At 41.8% G+C, this 23,490-nt stretch overlaps 1 protein-coding gene and 2 long non-coding RNA genes across 3 annotated transcripts in view; 1 reads left to right on the top strand and 2 right to left on the bottom strand.

Annotated features, from left to right (window-relative positions):
* LOC126985506 (transient receptor potential cation channel subfamily A member 1 homolog) overlaps positions 1-19,445 on the top strand; it is a 41,633-nt gene extending 22,188 nt beyond the window's left edge. Inside the window, 10 exon segments of the mRNA XM_050840499.1 lie at positions 261-575; positions 1,512-1,586; positions 2,177-2,264; positions 3,644-3,757; positions 6,977-7,078; positions 7,614-7,799; positions 8,677-8,796; positions 9,569-9,715; positions 10,933-11,091; positions 14,771-19,445. Of these exon segments, the coding sequence (XP_050696456.1) occupies positions 261-575; positions 1,512-1,586; positions 2,177-2,264; positions 3,644-3,757; positions 6,977-7,078; positions 7,614-7,799; positions 8,677-8,796; positions 9,569-9,715; positions 10,933-11,091; positions 14,771-14,944 (1,480 nt within the window). The 3' untranslated portion in view covers positions 14,945-19,445.
* Positions 11,117-14,752, bottom strand: LOC126985508 (uncharacterized). The gene is made up of 3 exons (XR_007738759.1): positions 14,128-14,752; positions 11,962-13,852; positions 11,117-11,858 (listed from the first exon to the last, which is right to left on the bottom strand). It is a non-coding gene; the product is annotated as an uncharacterized LOC126985508 (long non-coding RNA).
* LOC126985507 (uncharacterized) lies at positions 19,405-20,898 on the bottom strand. Its single transcript, XR_007738758.1, has 2 exons — positions 19,848-20,898; positions 19,405-19,694 (listed from the first exon to the last, which is right to left on the bottom strand). It is a non-coding gene; the product is annotated as an uncharacterized LOC126985507 (long non-coding RNA).
* Between the last annotated feature and the right edge of the window lie 2,592 nt (positions 20,899-23,490).

Genomic DNA, 23,490 nt, shown 5'->3' with positions numbered 1-23,490 from the left:
GTGTTCTGTAGCAGCAAGGACCAATGTGACAGAGATGAGCACTGAGGCAACGCACAGATCTAGCATATGCCCTCAACTCTACCTATGTCTCTACCCCTCTAAAAAGTAACTGATGGTCTATATGTAAAGAGTTGCTTATGACGCTGTTCTTGGTGGTCTGAAATAACGAGGACCTGTGTGTCGGAGATGAGCACTGAGGCAACATGCAGCTATACCACATACCCTCAACTTTACCGTAACCTCTCCTCCTCTATCCCCAGATGCACAAACTCTAACGGAATGGATGCGGACGACGAACGCTACTCCATGTTCTTCAATTTCGAGCTGGTGGATGACAGCTATATAAATTACGGCTATGGCTCGGAGGTGGACTCTCTCGCCTCCGCCAGCACCATGGAGTCCCCTTACGACGAGGAGGGGCGCTTGCTGGACCACGCCGAGCTCTACACCCAAGAGTCCCGCGACCTTAAGAAGAATCACCCGCTCATGCTGATGGTGAAGTATAGACGCCTGAACCTCCTCAACCACCCCGTGTCCATCTCCCTCGTCAAGCACAAGTGGATGAGCTATGGAAGGTAAAGCGGATGGGTGGATGCAAGGGAATGTGAGTCAGTGGGATTTTTTTCACTTTCTTTTTTTCTTTTTTATCCGCCGCCTTCACTGTTAAAATAATGCCATGTGAAAAGTTGGTGAAAGGAAGAAGATATGGCTTTATTTTATTTTATTATTCTTATTATTATTTTTTTTGGGGCTGCCTTCAATGTAAAAAAAAATACCATGTGAAAACTTGGTGAAAGGAAGAAGATAGCTTTATTTTTTTATTATTATTAATTTTTTTTTTTTTTTTTTTTATTTATTTATTTATTTATTTTTTTTAGCCGCCTCCTTCAATGTAAAAAAAAAAATACCATGTGAAAACTTGGTGAAAGGAAGAAGATACAGCTTTATTTATTTATTTATTTATTTTATTTATTTATTTATTTTTTTGAGCTCCCTCCTTCACTGTAAAAAAAAACATACTGTGTGAAAAATTGATGAATGAAAGTATGTCAGGCTTTTTTTGTTTTCTCTTTTTTTTTCTCTTTATCCTTGAGCTCCCTCCGTCACTGTAAAAAAACGATATCTAGGTGAAAAGTTGATGCTGGGTAAAGAACGAGGGTGTGTAGATGGTGATGTGAGTCCCAGTTACTTGTCTTTTGTTTTCTTTTCTTTCATTACTTATTTATTTATTTATTATCATTTTTGTGTTTCAGATTCGTGTATTACTCAGCGCTTCTCTTCTACACAGCCTCACCTTCCTCACTGGCTACATACACTTGTCTTTTGTGTTCTTTTTTTTCTTTCATTATTTATTTATTTATTATCATTTTTGTGTTTCAGATTCGTGTACTACTCAACGCTTCTCTTCTACACAGTCTTCCTCACCTTCCTCACCGGCTACATACACTTGTCCTTTGTGTTCTTTTCTTTCTTTCATTATTTATTTATTTATTATCATCTTTGTGTTTCAGATTCGTGTACTACTCAACGCTTCTCTTCTACACAGTCTTCCTCACCTTCCTCACCGGCTACGTCCTCACGGCAAAGTAAGTAACGTCCAGCTGCAGGACTTTACATTTTCCTTCACTGAATTGTAGCGGCCACTTTTTGTTCCATTCCTGTAGCTTGGTGATGTCTTCTTTTAGGAAATCCACCTATTTTGTTTTCTGTCGTTGGTGCACTCCAGCCACTTCCATTCCTGTAGAAATAATAGTAATACATCAGACCCCGTTTTCGGCCACCTATTTGGATTCTTTTTAGGAGCAGCGACTAGCGGGCTTTTTTTCATTATTGTTTCCTTTTTTTTGTGCCCTTGAGCTGTCTCCTCTGTTGTAAAAAAAAAATGACATTAACCAGTGCAGGAGTGTAGCTATTAAGTTAAGTTTCGTCAATAGAGAAAGAGAGGAATATGTTCATACGCTTCCATTTATTTATTCATTTATTTATTGACGTATAATAAGCATCAGAGAGCAGTGAGTAGCGGGCTTTTTTCCTCTCTGCACTCGTTTTGTTGCCCTTGAGCCGTCTCCTTTGCTGTAAAAAAAAAAGTCAGAAAGAGCAAACTTATAATAACAGTTGCCTATGAATGATGCTCTCAAAGTTTAGTTCAGTCATGCAATTTCTCTTCCCGTTTCAGAGACTGGGCGTGGGTTGAGTACGTGATGCAGAACGTCAGCAACGGCCTTCCCCTTATTCAGGACGCCCGGGACTCAGGCTCATGTGAGGTAGGCAATCAGGCCGTTTGTGTGTTCAAGTTTGTACGCACAGGATGAATGATGTCTGAAGGAACCCAAGAGAGACTGTACGGCACTACATATAGGTGTCGTGTATGTATAAATGTGTGTAGTGTGTGGTTGAATTAACACCCAAAAGATAGGCGGTCAGGCTGTTGGTGTGTTCGAGTTTGTACGCACAGGATGAATGATGTCTGAAGGAACCCAAGAGAGACTGTACAGCACTAAGATGTAGATGTCGTGTATGTATAAATGTGTGTAGTGTATGGTTGAATTAACACCCAAAAGATAGGCGGTCAGGCTGTTGGTGTGTTCGAGTTTGTACGCACAGGATGAATGATGTCTGAAGGAACCCAAGAGAGACTGTACGGCACTATATGTAGGTGTCATGTATGTATAAATGTGTGTAGTGTATGGTTGAATTAACACACAAAAGATAGGTGGTCAGGCTGTTGGTGTGTTCGAGTTTGTACACGCAGGATGAATGATGTCTGAAGGAACCCAAGAGAGACTGTACGGCACTATATATAGGTGTCGTGTATGTATAAATGTGTGTAGTGTATGGTTGAATTAACACCCAAAAGATAGGTGGTCAGGCTGTTGGTGTATTTGAGTTTGTACGCACAGGATGAATGATGTCTGAAGGAACCCGAGAGAGACTGCATGGCACTAATATGTATGTGTCATGTATGTTAAGATATGTGTATTGCATGGACCATTTGACACATGAAACAACCTGACCTCACCTAAACACTGCGACATTAAACTAAACAGCAACTACACCATACATTCCACACACCTTAACACACGGGATCCATACATATTTCTGCCTTACTAGAGAGAGAGAGAGGGTGAGAAGGAGGATGAGTGAGTGAAGGGAAAGATAGGGAAGAAGGAACAGGATTATGGGTGAATGGGGACAAAAAAATAAATAAAAAAAGGAGAATCTATAGAGACAATCCCTGGAGGTAATGAAATGTGAAAGGCTGTCACCATAGAGTTTTATACCGAAGTAACGTGCGTAAGAGATTTATAGATTTACATAGATGTTCAGATGACACAGACCTTATGGTTCCGATGAGAGAGAGAGAGAGAGAGAGAGAGAGAGAGAGAGAGAGAGAGAATGGCAGTCTTGAATGATGATATAGTAATCGTTAGGACTAGTAATGAATAAGGGGGAAAATTGACCTCTGAAATTGACCTCTCTGTACTCTATTCAGGAGCAGTAAGTAGCAGGGTTTTTTTCTTTAATAATGTTTTCTTTTTCTTTTTTACTCCCTTGAACTGTCTCCTTTGCTGTAAAAAAAAAAAAAGAAGAAAAAAAAGTTGTAATAAGACTCCCTTCTAACCTCCATCTTCCCCCTCGCCAGGACATCAAGAGCAAGGTGGATCTGAGCGACAGTGGCTTCGTGATGGCGGGCAAGTGGGTGATCATCGTTATGGCAGCCATCAACATCCTGCGCGAGATATTTCAGATCTACCAGGTGAGTGTGGCCTCGTTAGCGCCAGGTGTGGAGGGTGGGTGGGAGAAAGAGGTTTTGTTGTTGTTAACCTGATAAATAACTTTCCTCAGCCAACCTTATTGAATTCCCAGTTAGGATCTCTTATATATATATAGTGATCTTTATTTTTCATTTATATTTGCCCTTGAGCTGCCTCCTAAAAAAAAACGGTGCGATCTCATAACTTACATAAATAATTTTGTTCTTTTTATATCTCTCTGGACATCCTCATTAATCGTCTTTGTCATTGCAGGGCGGTATTAGAACTCTACTGGTAACGTACATTCTGTTTCCTCACTGTCATCTCACACAGTCCTCACCTGCACCAAGTATCAGTCAGGGATGCTCTTAACCTGGTAGCAGTGACGGGCCAAATTTGTGGCTTTACAGTGTAGCAGAGACGGGCCAAATTTGTGGCTTTACCGTGTAGCAGCGACGGGCCAAATTTGTGGCTTTACAGTGTAGCAGAGACGGGCCAAATTTGTGGCTTTACAGTGTAGCAGAGACGGGCCAAATTTGTGGCTTTTCCGTGTAGCAGCGACGGGCCAAATTTGTGGCATTATATAAACCCCCCAAAAAATAGATGATACATAATCTGATCACAAATGCTTTGATATATATTATGAAATGGTTTGTGTGAGGGGTGATTTTTTCTCATTTTTCTCGCTTGGGGGGACCATTAAGAAACATGATCCCTGCTGCTACCGGGTTAAATTGTACCCTTGGGTAAGATAGAAAAAAGACAAGAAAAAAGAAGGGAAGAGAACAGGAATAAGCAGAAATAAACAATAAATAAGTTAGATAGATGAGAGAGGATGCACACCCTTGCTGCCTTCTCGTATCAGGGGAAGAATGAGAGGAAGATTGTGTGCAAACTGTCTTAAGGGGAGTGGAAATTGACCACCCGAAATTGACCTCTCTTTTGGCCTCTCTTTACTTTTGTCTATTATGGGAGTGGTGAGTAGCGGGCTTTTTTTTCTACACTCTTTTTGTTGCCCTTGAGCCGTCTCCTTTGTTGTAAAAAAGAGAGAGAGAGAGAGAGAGAGAGAGAGAGAGAGAGAGAGAGAGAGAGAGAGAGAGAGAGAGAGAGAGAGATGTGGCAGCAGGGAGGAAGCGTAAAAGGAAGGGAGCCTCTAGTTCTGAGTCATGAGTATCCCTTGTGAGAGAGAGAGAGGGAGAAGGGCTGAGTAAGAATAGGCCAGAAATGTAACGATGATTGATAAGGATGGGAACAGAAACATGAATCATAAAATTAGTTACGTATATACTCAGAACATCATAGGAGTAAGTGTGGAGCTCGTAAGGGCTCCCCAACTACACTGAAAATAGGATCAAAGCAAACTGGGGAGAGAAAATGATAACTGGAGAACTCATTTTATTAATCAACGAAGATATGATATGAAATACATCTCACTAATTTGAATGACCGGAGAGTTGAGAAAGAAATATTGAAGATCTTATAAGAGGGCAAATGAAACTGCTTTTATATATCAAACTAAACCGAAGCCACCATCGCTCAGGTCCACCTTGGTCTTGATGTCCTGGCGAGGGAGAAGATGGAGGTTAGAAGGGAGTCTAATTACAACTCATTTATATTTCTCCTTATTCATTACTAGTCCCAACAATTACTATATCATCATTCAAGACTGCCATTTTCATCTCTCTCTCTAGTCAGAATGTATGGTGTTTGGATGAAATGGAGAAGGGAAATGATAGAATGAAAATAATATGTAATAGTCAACAGGGAGAGAAAATAATGAACAAAGGGGGAAGGGAGGAGGAGAAGGAGGGGGAGGAGGAAAAAGCACAATTATATGTATAGAAGCACATCACCTCATCACTCAATGTCATTCATCACCCAAGCAATCTAAAAACATGCTTAACTTATGAACGAATAACTGCATTGCTACCCTAAACCTGCACAAATCAAGATGCAATGCCTTCACAAAACTATAATGATGTATAACCTATATGTATTAAGTTTTTTTCAGTGGAGGGTCAAAGTTGCTTGTATATAGAGGGCAGCAGTGTACTAATCTGTCCCTCTGTTTGAAATTACCAACAAAGGGATTAAGAAGTACCGCAATGTTCTCTATATTGTGGCAGCTTTGAAAGTCCTCCACCCACTGAGCATCTCTTATTAAATGTTCCAGGCTTGTTTCTCTGCTTTTATTGTGTATATAAATGTATCTATATCCATGTACGGTAAGGTTCACTAAGTACTCGGTGTTGTATGATCACTGCACACCAGCTGAATGTTAATTGTTGAACACCGAGGAAATATTGTTAGTCATGTCTCCAGCACCGAGGCGAGATATGATACGCCTCGACACATGTAATGTATATATAAGATTTGTATATTAATGGTAGTGTTGTGAGGTAAGTAAGTGAAGTCTTTATCTTTGTCTATCTCGTCTCATTCCCAGTACCTTCCCATTCTCACTTGTCTCACTCCCCAGTACCCCGAGATCTTTCAACTATAGGTGTTATTTCCCCCTTAATTCTACATAACCTCCGTGACGTCATTTCTAAATCTCATGAATCCAGGCATTATGAAGGCAACTTACTGACTCCAAAGCTATTCCTTGTGTACTAGTATTCTTGTGCTATTATTTTCAACTAGTTTACATTACATGGCAGAACAAAGCATCTGTTTCACACACACACAAGAAGAAATAACCACCAGGAACACAAGAGGACATAGTAAAAAATTGAGGAAGGGAAGATGCTTGAGAGACATAATGAAATATAGCCTGCCGCAAAGAAATGTAGAGGTTTGGAGCAGACTAAGTGAGGATGTGGTATCAGCGAGGAGTGTGCAAAGCATTAAGGAAAAGTTGGATAAATGTAGATATGGAGACGGGACCACACGAGCGTAAAGCCCAGGCCCTGCTAAACTAAAACTAGGTAAATACACACAAAACAGGACCCCCACAAACATATTTTATTTTCTTCTTCTTCTTTTGACTTGTATCTTTTTGTGTAGCTGTCCGTCACAACTAGTTCAATGCATAATGGTGGTGGAGGCGAGCAGTGTCCAACAAATGAAGGAAAGGCTAGATCAATGTAGATATGGAGACGGGACTATTAGAGTTTAGCTCAGGCCCGGTAGACTACAAATAGGTAAATACAAATAGGTAAATACATACAACTTGCAAAAACCACCCCTTTACCAGTTACTGAGGCCACCATCTCTTCCAGGCGCGGCTGAACTACATAGGAGTGGAGAACTTGATGGAGTGGTGCTGCTATGTTACTGCCGTGCTGCTGGTCTGGGACTTCACCAACTGCCCCATCAGGGAGGTGAGAGAGTGACTCCCTGCCTACCAACCATAAATTACCCATGCAGATAAATGAAAGCTTATATTAATCTACTCTGTACACAAATACTATAGGGACTTTTGGTTACGGTTGGATATGGTTAACCCGTCCATTGCGATTGGCACGGATTTGGCTTTCACTGGTAGCCTGGCAACATATACTCCCACAGCCTACCAAGCTTGAATTGTGTGTAAAGATGAATGACAACACATATGAATCTACTGTGCAAATTGAGTGACTGTTTTGGTTACAGTTAGGGATGGTTAACCCGGTAGCAGGGACGGGCCAAATTTGTGGCTTTACCGTGTAGCACCGACGGGCCAAATTTGTGCCATGATATCAACCCCCCAAAATAGATGATGCATAATCTGATCACAAATGCTTTGATATATATTATGAAATGGTTTGTGTGAGGGGTGATTTTTTCTCATTTTTCTCGCTTGGAGGGACCGTTAAGAAACATGATCCCCGCGGTTACCAGGTTAACATTACCAGTTGTCCGTTTCCATGCCCGCAGAAGTGGCAGTGGCAGGTGGGGACAGCCTCCATCTTCCTGGCGTGGATGAACCTGCTCCTCTTCATCCGCAAGCTTCCCTTCCTCGGCATCTACGTGGTCATGTTCACGGACGTCTTCGCAACCTTCCTCAAGTTCTTCACCATCTTCATGCTCTTCCTCATCGCCTTCGGACTGAGCTTCTACATGGTGCGTGTGGAGGAGGAGGAGGAGGAGGAGGAGTAGAAGGAGAAAAAGGAGGAGGAGGAGGAGGCAGAGAAGGAAAAAAAGGAGGAGGAGGAGGAAGAGGAAGAGGAGAAAAAAGAGGAGGAGAAAAAGGAGGAGGAGGAGGGTTGGATGCATGAGAGGAATAGCTTTGAATTTAAACATTTCTATGATGATGTTTGGTGTATGTGTGTTTGTGTGTTTACCTAGTTATATTTACAGAATTAATGATTGTGTCTCTGATTTTCCTATGCCATCTTGTTTTCACCGCAATCAGTTCTCATATCAGGACAAAACTCTGTTAACTTTCACTAATGCCAGAGTTAACCTGCCCTTCACTTCTCGGCAGGTGTTGAGAAATCAGTTCCCATTCAGCACCTACGGCAAGACCCTTCTGAAAACAAGCATCATGACCATTTTTTTATGCCATCTTGTTTGCACCGTAGTCAATTTTCATATCAGGACAAACCTCTGCTAACACTCACTAATGCCAGAGTTACCCTGCCCTTCACTTCTCGGCAGGTGTTGAGAAATCAGTTCCCGTTCAGCACCTACGGCAAGACCCTTCTGAAAACAAGCATCATGACCATTTTTTATGCCATCTTGTTTTCACCGTAATCAGTTCTCATATCAGGACAAAACTCTGTTAACTTTCACTAATGCCAAAGTTAACCTGCCCTTCACTTCTCGGCAGGTGTTGAGAAATCAGTTCTCGTACCTACAGCAAGACCCTTCTGAAAACAAGCATCATGACCATTTTTTTATGCCATCTTGTTTGCACCGTAATCAGTTCTCATATCAGGACAAACCTCTGCTAACACTCACTAATACCAAAGTTAACCTGCCCTTCACTTCTCGGCAGGTGTTGAGAAATCAGTTCCCGTTCAGCACCTACGGCAAGACCCTTCTGAAAACGAGCGTCATGACCATCGGGGAATTCGAGTTCGATTCCATATTCAACGACATCACGCAAACCCTTCCAGTAAGCATAACACCCAGACATTATGAACATTTCGTCGCCCAAGTTCACATATTTGACAAGGCTTTCATAGGAGCTTTGGGCATTTCTAGGAGTAGTTTTATGAGTCTGGCAGTAGTTTAACCCTTCCTCAGTACCCTGAACCCAAGTACAAATATTTGACAAGGATTTTGTGGGAGTTTGGGGCATTTTCAGGAGTAGTTTTATGAGCCTGGTGGTAGTTTGACCCTTCCTCTATACCATGAACCCAAGGACACATATTTGACAGTTCTTTCGTAGGAGTTTTGGGCATTTCCAGGAGTAGTTTTATGACCCTGGTGGTAGTTTGACTCTTCCTCTATACCCTGAAACCAAGTACAAATATTTGACAAGGCTTTCGTAGGAGTTTTAGGCATTTCCAGTAGTTTTATGAGCCTGGCAGTAGTTTGACCCTTCTTCTGCACCATGAACCTAAAGAAACACTCATTAGAACCCGATTGACCCCCTCTTTGACCTTTAGAAATGGTTGATTAGAGAATGGAAAGTGTCTTTTAATACTGAACTATATTTTCAGTGTGTTGGCAGATCCTTAGGGAACTCTACGACATGTTGCTCCAAGCCCCTCACTCCTGATGTACCAGTGTGTTAATGTACTCTTTCTTCCCCATCCCATTCCCCAGAACCCCAAAATCATCTGTGTTAATAATAATATGAATTAGACATTCTCACTCATTTCTTTCTACAGTACTCCGAGATCATGTTTTGACTCCCCCGCTCTCTCTCGTCTCTTCCCCAGTACCCCGAGATCACCTACATCGTGTTCGTGGCCTTCCTGGTGCTCATGTCCATCCTCATCATGAACCTGCTGGTGGGTCTGGCCGTGGACGACATCAAGGCCGTTCAGGACCAGGCCATCCTCAAGAGACTGGCCATGCAGACCCAGGTACAGTAAAAAGAAAAAATATAAGGATAAGGTTGTATAAGAAGGGTATGTTGATTCAGATTCCACCAGTCATTCTCTTTTTTAACCTTTTTTAACCTCCTTTATTAATCATCTCTTCCTCCTTCTCTCTCTCTCTCTCTCTCTTCTCACCTTCTCCTGTAATCCATTAACCCAAATTCCAATAGTCATTCTCTTTTTTATCCTCATTTTTGTTTCCGTCACAATCCTCCAAGTTCCTTCCCTCTTTCCCCTCATTCTTCTTCCTTTTCCTTTCCCTTTTTCCTCCTTTGTCTTTCTCATTCCTTTCCTTCACTCCCAATTTTCATACCACTTCTGTCTCTCTCTCTTCTGGTCTTCATTATTTTCTTCCTTCCTTTCCCTTCTTTTCTCGACACCTCACCTTCTTCCCTCTTTCTCCTTTATTCTTCATCTCTTCCTTTCTCTCTTTCTCCTCAGCTTCTCCTCCTGCAATCCATTAACTCAAATTCCAATAGTCGTTCTCTTTTTTCAACCTTCCCATTTTCGCTTCCTTCACAATCTTCTGAGTTCCTTCCCTCTTTCCCTTCATTCTTCGTCCTTTTCTTTCCCTTTTTCTTCTTTCATCTTCCTCATTCATTTCCTTCCTTTCTAATTTCCTTACAATCCTTTCCTTTCTCTCTCTTTCTTCACACCTTCCTTCTTCCCTCTCTGAACCTTCATCACATCCTCTCCCTTCCTTCTCACTTTCTCTTCCTTCTCTCCTTTTCTTCCTCCCTTCTAACCTCTCTTCCTTCCTCTTACCTAATCTCCCTTCTCTCATACCTTTCCTCCCTCCCTCCCCAGCCTTTCCCTCTTCCCTCCCTTCCTTCCTCCCTTCCTTCTTTCTCCCTTCTTTCTTCATCTAATCTCCCTTCTTTCATACCTTTCCTCCCTCCCTCCCCAGCCTTTCCCTCTCCCTCCTCACCTTTCCCCTCCCTTCCTTCCTCCCTCCTAACCTCTGTCCCTCCCTTCTTTCTCCCCTCCTATCTAATCTCCCTTTTTTCATACCTTTCCTCCCTTCCCACCCTCTCCCTCCTCCTCACCTTCGCTCCCTTCTAACCTCCTAACCTCTGACTCTCCCTTCCTTCCTCTTTTCTAATCTCCCTTCTTTCATGCATTTCCTCCCTCCCTCCCTCCCTAACCTCTCCCTCCTCCTCCCCACCTTCGCTCCCTTCTAACCTCCACCCTCCACCCCATAGCTGGTTCTCGACGTGGAGGTGTTCATCCCTGACGCCCTGCGGAGGATGTACACCACAGCGCGGAAGGAGGTGCATCCGAACGCTCGCCACGGCCTCATGTCTCGGATGTTCGGCGACTTCCAGGTCTTGAAGGGCTTTGAGATGGTGGATGACGGAGAGGTGGGTGGCCTTGGAATGGATGAATATGTGTGTGTGTGTCTGTGTGTGTGTGTGTGTGTGTGTGTGAGGGAAAATGGATGAGACAGGGAGAGGGTGTGTAAGAAGGGTGAGAGAGAGTGGATGAGTAAATGTGGAAATGCATGAAAGAGAGAGAGAGAATGGATGAGTATGTTTGGGAATGGATGAAAGAGAGAGAGGGGGAGAGGCTGTGTAAGAATGGATGAGAGAGAGAGAGAGAGAGAGATTGGATGAGTATGTATGTGAATGGATGAAAGAGAGAGAGAGGGAAAGGCTATGTAATGGGTGAGAGAGAGTGGATGAGTATATGTGGGAGTGGGTGGATGATGAGGACGGAGTGGCTTCAGAACGGATGAGCATGTTGAATGACAGTAAACACCCATATATTGTTACCATGAAGAATACCAGTACCACCAAACCATAAAATAAATAAACATCATATCTTGTTACCATAAATTCATCCAATCATTCATAGCAAGAACAGATTACGCATAGCACCCTTTTTAGAATAGAAAATAATACAGTTTTCCGCCCTCCGCTGTGAGAAGTTGGGGGTTAGCATAAGTGAGGAAAGCAAGAACTATGAGGTAAGTGGGTCAGGTCTATCGATAAAGCCTTGGGGTCGTATTATAAGACATTTCGCCGGCCAAGAACACATATTTGACAAGCCTTTCATAGGAGTTTGTGGCTTTTCCTGGAGTAGTTTTATGGCCCTGGTGGTAGTTTGACCCTTCCTCTGTAACATGAACCTAAGAACACATATTTGACAAGCCTTTCATAGGAGTTTGTGGCTTTTCCTGGAATAGTTTTATGGCCCTGGTGGTAGTTTGACCCTTCCTCTGTAACATGAACCCAAGAACACATATTTGACAAGCCTTTCATAGGAGTTTGGGGCTTTTCCAGGAGTAGTTTTATGGCCCTGGTGGTAGTTTGACCCTTCCTCTGTAACATGAACCCAAGAACACATATTTGACAAGCCTTTCATAGGAGTTTGGGGCTTTTCCTGGAGTAGTTTTATGGCCCTGGTGGTAGTTTGACCCTTCATCTGTAACATGAACCCAACAACACATATTTGACAAGCCTTTCATAGGAGTTTGGGGCTTTTCCAGGAGTAGTTTTATGGCCCTGGTGGTAGTTTGACCCTTCATCTGTAACATGAACCCAAGAACACATATTTGACAAGCCTTTCATAGGAGTTGTGGGCTTTTCCAGGAGTAGTTTTATGGTTCTCTAGTGGTAGTTTGACCCTTCCTCTGTAACATGAACCCAAGAACACATATTTGACAAGCCTTTCGTAGGAGTTGTGGGCTTTTCCAGGAGTAGTTTCATGGCCCTGGTGGTAGTTTGACCCTTCCTCTGTAACATGAACCCAAGAACACATATTTGACAAGCCTTTCATAGGAGTTGTGGGCTTTTCCAGGAGTAGTTTTGTGGCTCTCTAGTGGTAGTTTGACCCTTCTTCTGTGCTGTGAACCTAAAGAAACACTCATTAGAACCCGATTGACCCCCTCTTTGACCTTTAGAAATAGCTGATGTGAGAACCAGAAGTGTCTTATAATATTGACCTTGATCTCCCTCGCTTCTGCTTCTGTCTTGTGGCAAACTACTTCTTCGTCTTCCTCCTTTTATTCTGAATGCCGCAAGATGTTTTGTTTTATAGACGCACCTGCCATGACGTGCAGAGGTGCTGGATTTAGATACTGACTGTTGGTTTGCCTAGAAATGTTTTGATTAGTTGGAAAAGGAAAGAAAAATATGTTGGAAATGGCAGTAGTGAAGACCAAGGGTGATGATGATTTTGTTTGTCTGTGTGAATTTATTTGAAGGGTCTTGTATGCTCTTTACTTTATGCATTCTCAGAAATTACATTAGTGCAAAGTTGTTGTTTTTTTATAGGACGAAGCATGTGTGAAAAGCAAGTGTGATGATGATTGATTTTAGTCTGTGAATTTATTTGAAGGGTCTTGTTTGCTCTTTACTTTATGCATTCTCAAAACTTAAATTAGTGTAAAGTTTTTTTTTATAGGACGAAGCATGTGTGAAAAATGTGCCTCCTTGAAATAAGCCTGAAAGTTTTTAAAGATCAAGTTTTGTTTATTCAGTGTGAAGGAACAGCTTTTGAATCAGTGTATAGTTTTAGCCTGAATCCAATCATTTTTAGGCATGAAATAACTGCTTTGGGATTACTGATCTTTTTGTTATTTAATATTAATCTATATTCTGTAATCAATAGAGAGGGACAGATGAATGAAACCATATTTAATGCATTACCAGTGTATAAAAGAATGGTTGTCAGGCTCCCTAAGAGATAAATGTATGAAAATTAACCATCAGAAAAGTAAAATATGGAAACAAAACACCAACTCATAGACTAACGGACACTTAAACTCTAATAAACACATAATCACACATGGAATTAATTAGGAATGTATGTATTGTTGCATTTTGTGATCAGTCAACTGTCCACCAACATCCACCAACTGTCAATCAGCTATGTGTCTTCTTTCCTTCTAATTCAACATCCTTATTTTCCCTTATCTATCTGGCTTTCTAATTATTTTCTTCATCCCCAAAATATGAATGAACAGGAATCAATGTGCCAAGACCTCAAACAGTTATCTATCTTCTTTTTTCTTCCTTTTTTCTTTTCATTTAACATCCCTGTCTCCCTTATCTATCTCCTTATCTAATCATTTTCCTCACCCGCCAACACATGAATGAACAGGAATCAATGTGCCAAGACCTCAATCAGTTATCTATTTTCTTTTTTCTTACTTTTTTCTTTTCATTTAACATTCCTGTCTTCCCTCCTCTATCTCCTCATCTAATCATTTTCCTCACCCGCCAACACGTGAATGAACAGGAATCAATATGCCATGACCTCAAACAGCTATCTATCTTCTTTTTTCTTCCTTTTTTCTTTTCATTTAACATCCCTGTCTCCCTCCTCTATCTCCTTATCTAATCATTTTCCTCACCCGCCAACACATGAATGAACAGGAATCAATTTGCCAAGACTTCAATCAGCTATCTATTTTCTTTTTTCTTCCTTTTTTCTTTTCATTTAACATCCCTGTCTCCCTTATCTATCTCCTTATCTAATCATTTTCCTCACCTGCCAACACATGAAGGAACAGGAATCAATTTGCCAAGACTTCAATCAGCTATCTATTTTCTTTTTTCTTCCTTTTTTCTTTTCATTTAACATTCCTGTCTTCCCTCCTGTATCTTATCTAATCATTTTCCTCATCCGCCAACACATGAAGGAACAGGAATCAATATGCCAAGACTTCAATCAGCTATCTATTTTCTTTTTTCTTCCTTTTTTCTTTTCATTTAACATTCCTGTCTTCCCTCCTGTATCTTATCTAATCATTTTCCTCATCCGCCAACACATGAATGAACAGGAATCAATATGCCATGACCTCAAACAGCTATCTATCTTCTTTTTTCTTCTTTTCATTTAACATCCCTGTCTCCCTTATTCCTTTCCCTCCCCTCCCTTTCTAATCATTTATCCCCTCCCTCCCCTCCCTTTCTAATCATTTATCCCCTCCCTCCCCTCCCTTTCTAATCATTTATCCCCTCCCTCCCCTCCCTTTCTAATCATTTATCCCCTCCCTCCCCTCCCTTTCTAATCATTTTCCTCACCCGCCAACAGATGAATGAACAGGAATCCATGCGTCAGGACCTCAATCACCTGAAGACCACCATGGAGGCGCTGCGCTCACAGAACCAGCGGCTGCACTCCCTCCTCGTGGCGCTCACCTCCCTCACTGGCAAGGGCGGGGAGCAGCCTTCAGTGGAGCCGGACTTGGCCAGGCTCTTGTGGTAGAGGAGTAGAGCGCTATTTTCATATACTTACAATTTTACAAAGTTTATGAGTAGAGATATTTTGCAGGACTAGAGTAGGAATAGGATATTGTAGGAATAGGAGTACATAGTGTAACCTTGACAAAGTACATACTAGCAAGACTCTATTGAGGACTATACTGATTAAGAGTGGTATTTTCAGGAGCAGTCTGTCTGAAGTTCTGTAATTCCTTCCTGTTTTCCCGTTGACGAATCTCACACCACTGATATAGAATGGTCAAAACTGGTTAAACTCATTTCATATACCTCGTTCCCACTCTTCCTTTACATTTCATTCCGTTCCTTTTTCTTTTTTCTTGTTTTGTTTTCTTTTTTTTGTCTTGTCTGCACCTCTTATATACGGTAACTCATTTCCACTGCACGTACTCTTGATTGCTGTGCTGCGTTCCATGTCCACGTCTGATGAACATGACACAGTTGGCAGGATAACTTTCAATTCTCCCTGACCTCTTCATTCTATCACACTCCCTCCCTTCCTTCCTTACTTCTTTCCCTCCTTTCCTCCCTTCTTCCTTTACCTCCCTCCAGCCTCCGCCTGCATTCCTTCTTCTCTCCTAAACAAAAGTCGATAACAAACTCCTTGGAGAGAAACATTGAATATAACACTCTTCCCAGCTTCTTCCCCTCTCCTCGATTTTCAAGCTAGTGGAATTACGGACAAACTTAAATTTACTCCATAAGTGCGAGGGTTGCAGGACTTCCCTCAGACTGCTCACCACACACACACACACACACACTTTATGGGCATTGCCTCCAGAAATCTCTCAGGATAATTAAGCTATGCAAAGTCGAGTGCAGCGTTTAAGAGCCTCCCCAGCAGCTGCAAGAAGATATACCAAAACCAACATCTTCCATCCACAAAGAATCACTCTATTTTCTATATGAACAAATGTCTCTAAGGTTGTAATAAGGGCGTACTTACACTTTACAACCCCTGGTACACTTTTAACTTTACTGTAGAATTTAGCTGACAGGTCTCCGATATGTATTGACGAGCATGCAGATTTGTATATAAGTAGAATGTAGGTGGCAAAATGTAACCTCTCTCTGTTTATATGTTAACCATCTATCTCTGTCCTTTCTTTATCTTTCTATGTTGGTATCTCTCTCTCACTTTCTCTCTCTCTTTGTCCACTATCTTTATCTTTCTATGTAGCTGTCTCTTTTTCTCTCTCTTTCTCTGTCCTTCTATCTCCATCTGTCTATGTAACTATCTCTCCCTCTTTCTGTCTCTCTCGATCGATCTATCTCTCTATATAGCTATCTCTCTCTCTCTGTCTGTCTCTCTATCTACATTTATCTCCGTAACTCTCTCTCTCTTCATCTCTCGCTACAATATTGAATAAGAGATAAAAAAAAAGTGCTTTGGTGCCAACCCATGACACCTCCATAGACTAAGAAAGTAATCTGACTCGCTGTTCCGTACTCTGTTATATCGACGTCCGTGCTTCCCTGTCGTAGTTTTATGCCGCTGTGTGAAAGAGTAAGCAGAGCAGCTGAGGGGATGAAGCATAGTGTTTAGGCAGCTTCAGAGGAGTGTTAGATAGCTTTAGAATAGTGTTTAAGCAGCCTCATTTCTTCTCATAAGCTCCGAGGTTGTCATACGAAGCCTTGTGATTTTGAGTCTTACCGAATGTGTTGTTATGGGGTGATTTTTATTTTATATTTTTTTTTATTTATTTATTTATTTTTTTTTTACATCAAAGGATACGGCTCAAAGGCAACAAAAAGGGTACAAAAAAAAAAAAAAGGCCCGCTACTCGCCGCTCCCCTGTGTTGTGTGTCCCGTCCCTCTCAGAAGCAGGATGAGACTTCACATTCTTAACTTTTATATCGCAAAGTCTTTAGTTGCAGTCCATTGAAAAGACAGTGTATGTACTTATAAGAGCAGTGTAGACTTTTGTACATCTGATGCTCTTTTGTTCTCAACGTTTATTGCCTTGCCTCCTCCCGAAATTGACCTCTCTTTCGGCCACCTCTTTTGATCCTTTTTTGTAGGAGCAGCGAGTAGCGGGCTTTTATTATATTATTGTTTCCTTTTTTTGTGCCCTTAAGCTGTCTCCTTTGTTGTAAAAAAAAAAAAAAAAAGGACCCTCTATAGAATCTCCCATAGCAACAGTCGATCCTAAGCCTACCACCTCACCGCTGGAAGGACAATCTACGTATTTGTGAGGGAAATGCTCCACTCCACTTGCCAACCTGTACACCGCGATCAGAGCTCCTCTTTCTCTTCTTCTCTTCAGGGTTGTGAGCCCTGTGCTATTGAGTCTCTCCTCATAAGTCCGATCTCAGAGTTCCCCAAGCCTGCCAGCTCACCGTTGAAAAGACAGTCTTCGTATTTGTGAGACCTGGTGTATGTGTGCAGACTCTTATATATCTGCTGCTCTCTTTTCTTTATTTTTGATGCCATGTTTCATCCAAGAAGACCCTCAATGGAATCTCCCACAGCGTCAGTCTATCCCAAGCGTACCAACCCACCATTGAAAAGACAGTCTACGAATTTGTGAGACCTGGTGTATGTGTGCAGACTCTTATATATCCGCTGCTTTCTTTTCTTTATTTTTGATGCCATGTTTATCCAAGACCCTCCACAGAATCTCCTACATCAGCAGTTCATCTCAAGGCTACCATCCCACCGTTGAAAAGATAGTCTACGAATTTGTGAGACCTGGTGTATGTGTGCAGACTCTTATATATCTGCTGCTTTCTTTTCTTCATTTTTGATGCCATGTTTCATCCAAGAAGACCCTCAATAGAATCTCCTACAGCATCAGTTCATCCCAAGACAGTCTACGTATTTGTGAGACCTGGTGTATGTGTGCAGACTCTCATATATCTGATGCTTTCTTTTCTTTATTTTTAATGCCATTTTTCATCCAAGACCCTCCACAGAATCTCCTACATCAGCTGTCCATCCCAAGCCTACCATCCCTCCAATCCGCAAGTGTACTTTCGATAGTGGCTTGAACTCGTAACATTTATACCTGAACGAGACACAGGTGTATAAGGTAACCACTGAAGCCTTTAGCCAGATATATAGATGAAGCCTTATAGCCATGTACTTACAGAATGTGGAGGTTGAACTCGTAACATTTCTCCCTGAACAAGACACAGGTGTATAAGGTAACCACTGAAGCCTTTAGTCGGATATGTAGATGAAGCCTTATAGCCACGTACTTACAGAATGTGGAGGTTGAACTCGTAACATTTCTCAAAGGTAGAAGGTAAACATGGAAGCAGCCAGGTAGATTGATGAAGCCTTATAGCCATGTACTTACAGAATGTGGAGGTTGAACTTGTAACATTTATACCTGAACAAAATGCAGGTGTAGAAGGGAAACATGGAAGCAGTCAGGTAGATTGATGAAGCCTTATAGCTGTGTATATATAGAAGGTGTGTTATGCCAGGATTCGTCATCAATAAAAAGTATCCATTATGCAGAAAATACTAAGGAAATACTATAAGGGTGATGTATATAAAGTATGATGTAATTATGTTTTAAGATAGATTTTTTTATTTATTTATTATTATTTTTTTTTTATATATATATTTTTTTTTTACAGCTTATGAAACAGCTCAAGGGCAACAAAAAAGGTGTAAAAAAGCCCGCTAGAATTGTACCACATCATAAAAAAACATAATTACACCATATATTACCTGATTTACAACACTTACCATGATATCTCTGGTATTATATATATACTTTGCGATGATGATAAATTTTGGCATTACAAGTAACATTGCCAGATTGTCGTACTCTGCCGATTATATTTCCCGACTTCCTACCCCCAAAATGTCTTCTGGGCTCCAATAACGAAACTCATAGTTATCGTTAAAAGAGTTAGATTCTGATGTTTCTTGGCAATAGTTAGACTTCAGAAACCGGTAAATACTATGCTCTGAGTACGACAATCTGCGGTGATTACAAGCGGAGAGCCTTCATTAGGAGAACAAAGCTAACACGTACAAGCATGTCTGGAGCCTTTCATGACAAGTAGAGGAAAGGAGAGCAGTTCCTCCTTAAATATAGATTCCTAAACATACGCACAACTTATATAGCGAGGAAAACGTACAGTAGAATTTGATACCTTTACACCGGTTTATAGAATTGTCGTAGAGTTGTGTTAGGGCCATTATAAAGATCCCATGAAATATCTCCTCCTGAACAGTGGAAATTAAGTAGATTCCACAATATACGCACAACTTTTATAGCGAGGAAAATGTACAGTAGAATTTGATACCTTTACACCAGTTTATAGAATTGTCATAGATAGAGTTGTGTTAAAACCATTATATAGATCCTGTGAAATCCTATCTCCTCCTGAACAGTGGAAATTAAATGGATTCCTAAATATACGCACAACTTTTACAGCGAGGAAAACGTGTGGTAGACTTTGATACCTTTACACTGGTTTATAATATTGTCGTAGAGTTTATTGATGCCACTCAGCTGTATAGATCCCATGAAATATCTCCGCCTGAACAGTGGAAATTAAATGGATTCCTAAATATACGCACAACTTTTACAGCGAGGAAAACGTACGGTAGACTTTGATACCTTTTCACTGGTTTATAAAATTGTCGTAGAGTTGTGTTAAGGTCATTATAAAGATCCCATGAAATATCTCCTCCTGAACAGTGGAAATTAAATAGATTCCTAAATATACGCACAACTTTTACAGTGAGGAAAACGTACAGTAGACTTTGATACCTTTTCACTGGTTTATAAAATTGTCGTAGAGTTGTGTTAAGGCCATTATATACATCCCATGAAATATCTCCGCCTGAACAGTGGAAATTAAATAGATTCCTAAATATACGCACAACTTTTACAGTGAGGAAAACGTACGGTAGACTTTGATACCTTTTCACAAGTTTATAATATTGCCATAGAGTTGTATTAAGGCCACTCAGCTGTATAGATCCCATGAAGCATCTCCGCCAGAATGAAAAAGATTAAAATAGATTCCAAAACAAACGCACAACTTTTATATAGGAAAGCGTGCAGTAGAATTTGATACCTTTACACTGGTTTATGATATTGTAGCTTTGCATTGAGGCCAACTTAGCTGCATAGGTCCCATTAAGTATCTCCACCTGAATGATAAGAATAAATGAATAACCTGCACTATAAAAATAAGACTTAAGGCCAAAACCGACACGTAGATGATATATATTTTCTACATAGCACAAAGACATCAGTCCGTGAATGATAAGTAATGGTTGTTGGGTAGAGGCTAATTTGAGGTGAAGCTCTCTAAGAAGATGACAAAGAAGTTTAAAATGACCTTCTCACAGCATTTTTATTTCAGTTTATTAAAGATGATGGACCAATATTTTGTGTCCAGGAAAGTTGCCACCCCCAGCTATGTCTGTTTCTTCTTCTTCTTCTTTTTCTTCTTCTTCTTATTATTATTATTATCTTTTTTTACTCCTAAAGCCCTATGCATTACTAGCTACCCTTGCATTTATACATATACTTTATTATTTTATACATGTTAAGTTTATATTCTTCAAGTTTATACCATTGATAGTTTATATAATGTTCCCCACTGACATTTTTATTTTATTTTATTTTTATTATTATTATTATTTTACTCCTGAGATTCTGTACATTCCTATCCTTGCATTTATACGCTCTCCATTTTCGTATACACTTGTTGTTCATTTAGTATTTGTTCTAACTTTATGCCATTGATAGTTTGTAATGTTATGCCGAAAATTTACCCCAGTACAATGCTTAGGCCTAAATAATTAACAGTTGTCTTGTCTGTGCCAAATGTGCAATACTTATTGAACTCAGTTAAGCTAAGCCGGAGAAAGGCTCGGTACTCATTAATTTTAACATATATAGCGACTTATAATGGTCACATATATTGATGCATAAATGATGTACTCAATAAAATGTTCTCGATAAGGGAGTTTTTTTATTACTCCTCCAATCTTACATGCCTCCTACCCCTTTCTTTCCCTCCCTCCCCTTCTCTTTCTTTCCTCCCATTCCTCATCCCCTTTCTTTTCTCACATTTTTCCTTCCCTCGTTTCACCTTTCCCTCCCTCCCATCCCCTTTCTTTCCCTCCCTCCCCTTCTCTTTCTTTCCTCCTATTCCTCTTCTCCTTTCTCTTCTCACATCCTTCCTTCCCTTGTTTCCCCTCTATCTATCCATCCCTTTCTTTATCTCCCTCCCATTCCCTTTCTTTCATTCCCTTCCTTTCCTCCTATTCGTCTTCCTCGTTCTTCTCTAACATTTTTCCTTCCCTTGTTTCCCCTCTATCCATTCATCCCTTTCTTTCCCTCCCTTCTGTATGTGTGTGGAAGTGAGAATGGATTGTTGGGTGATTAAAACGAGAGTGAGAGAGAGAGAGAGAGGGAGAGGGAGAGAGAGAGAGAGGGAGAGAGAATTGCTCGTTTGTGTAATTAATAGCCTCTTCTCATTTAAGTGATGTGAGATTCGGACTCGGGCTGAGGAGGTGGTTCAGATGATGTGAGGCATGCGCGCTGTGTTAGCAACGGAAAGGCCTGAGGAATGAAGCGAGGTGAAGAAGCTGTTCCCGATTATGAGAGGGGCAGTTGGCCGCCAGCAAGCACACCAGAAGGAGGCCCCGCAAAGAAGGCCTTCATACCGCCCGGGGCGAGGTTCTGTGCGAGGCACCGTCGGCTGTGTGCCGGAGTCCGGAGTGCCCGCTGTTGGGAAGGCCTACGACGGCGGCGGCGAATCAGGGGAAGCGGACCACTGGCTACTGACGACTGGCGCAGCCCTTGTTACTTATTGCTGTTACTCAATTTAATTGCACTGCAAATAAACTGCACTGCAGAGAAAAGTGTTTGTTGTGCTCCTACTGGCCTCTACAAGCTATCTAGGCATTATGTCTGAGCACTCCCTCGACCTGAAATTGATACCACAGTATGACGGCAGTGGCACTGCGTCTGTGGTGGAATGGATAGAAAAACTAGAACTCGTCTGCAAGTTACGGAAAATTGATGATGTGGCCAGTGTGATCCCTCTCCGCCTTTCTGGGGGTGCATTTGCTGTTTATCTTCAATTAGGAGAAGAGGAAAAGAAGAAGAGAAGATAAAGGAAGCACTTCTGGCCGCATTTGCCGCGGACCCCTATGCAGCCTATGAACAGTTCGTCAGCCGAAAATTGACACCAGGTGAAAGTCCTGACGTCTTTCTAGCTGAGCTGCGGCGCCTGTCTTCTCTGTTTGGCGGGATGTCTGAGAAGGGCCTGGCTTGTGCATTTGTTTCTGGCCTTCCAGAGAGTGTTCGGCAGTTACTTAGAGCTGGATCACGAATGGAGGCACTGGACATTGGACAGCTCCTAACTCGAGCGAGGGCTGTCATACGAGATGATGGGACTTCTGGTATTCAGGAAGCATGTCTTGCCGCCCAAGGAGACGGTAAACAGATCAGCGCCTCCAATCAACGATGTTACATCTGCGACGGCGTGAACCACTTTGCCAGGAACTGCTTGGCTCGTCGTGGGGAAGCAGGCACCAACAGAGGACTTTCTCAGAGACGCCGTGTGCGGTGCTATCGTTGTGGTGTTCGGGGCCATGTTTCATCAGCGTGCTCGGGAAACGCGAGTGGAGGGGAGGCGTCAGCGCCAGTCTCTCCTCAGAAAGATTAGTGAAAGAGGCGCTACCAACTACAGTAGTGACATTGAACGGGGACAAGCACAGCGTATTGGTTGATACTGGCTGCTCTCGATGCGTGGCTCATGTCTCCTGCTGTAAGAATTGGAAGAAAGAGGCAGTGTCCATCCTGAATATTAGTGGGAAGGAGCAGCAGTGTGAGGGCACAGGTGTTGTAAGAATCCAATTGGATAACGGTGCTGTTGCCGAGGTTGAAGTGATTGTTGTTAGTGTCAAACCACTAGGATTCACGTTTATACTAGGAATGAACGGCATTACTGCACTCGGTGGTGTTTTCATCAATGGACGTGAAGTGCGGTTTGGGACAGCAAATACAAATGTGTGTGCCGCAGCGGTTGGTAAAGTGATAGAGGAACGAGACTTCACTGCATCTTACGACACAGCAAGTCGCTCCTGGACAGCGGCATGGAAGTGGTCAAACGGTAAAGAGCCAGGCCTTCTGACAAACCAGATGGAGGCATACGGAGTCCCCCGCGGAGTGAGAGCACAGTATGAAGAAGAAATCGATAAGTGGATAGAAGACAAATGGATGGTGCCATTCGACGAAAGAAAACACGGTCCAGCAAAGGGACTCATCCCTTTGATGGTTGTTATACAACACAACAAAGGGAAGGTGAGGCCCGTACTCGATTTCAGGGAGCTGAATTCCTACATAGACACCTTTACAGCGGATGCGGATGTCTGTGCAGACAAAATGCGGGAATGGCGAAGGAAAGGAACAAACGTGTCTATTGTAGATCTAAAGAAGGCCTACCTACAAATACACATTCACGAATCTCTCTGGCCATATCAGACTGTGATGTATAAAGGCCGCAGGTATTGCCTTACTCGTCTGGGATTCGGCCTGAATG

This window comes from Eriocheir sinensis, chromosome 59 (assembly GCF_024679095.1).
Source record: "Eriocheir sinensis breed Jianghai 21 chromosome 59, ASM2467909v1, whole genome shotgun sequence".
In the NCBI taxonomy this organism is placed as follows: domain Eukaryota; kingdom Metazoa; phylum Arthropoda; class Malacostraca; order Decapoda; family Varunidae; genus Eriocheir; species Eriocheir sinensis.
The sequence above is the reverse complement of the archived record's forward strand: the minus strand, read 5'-3'. Positions and strand labels throughout refer to the sequence as shown.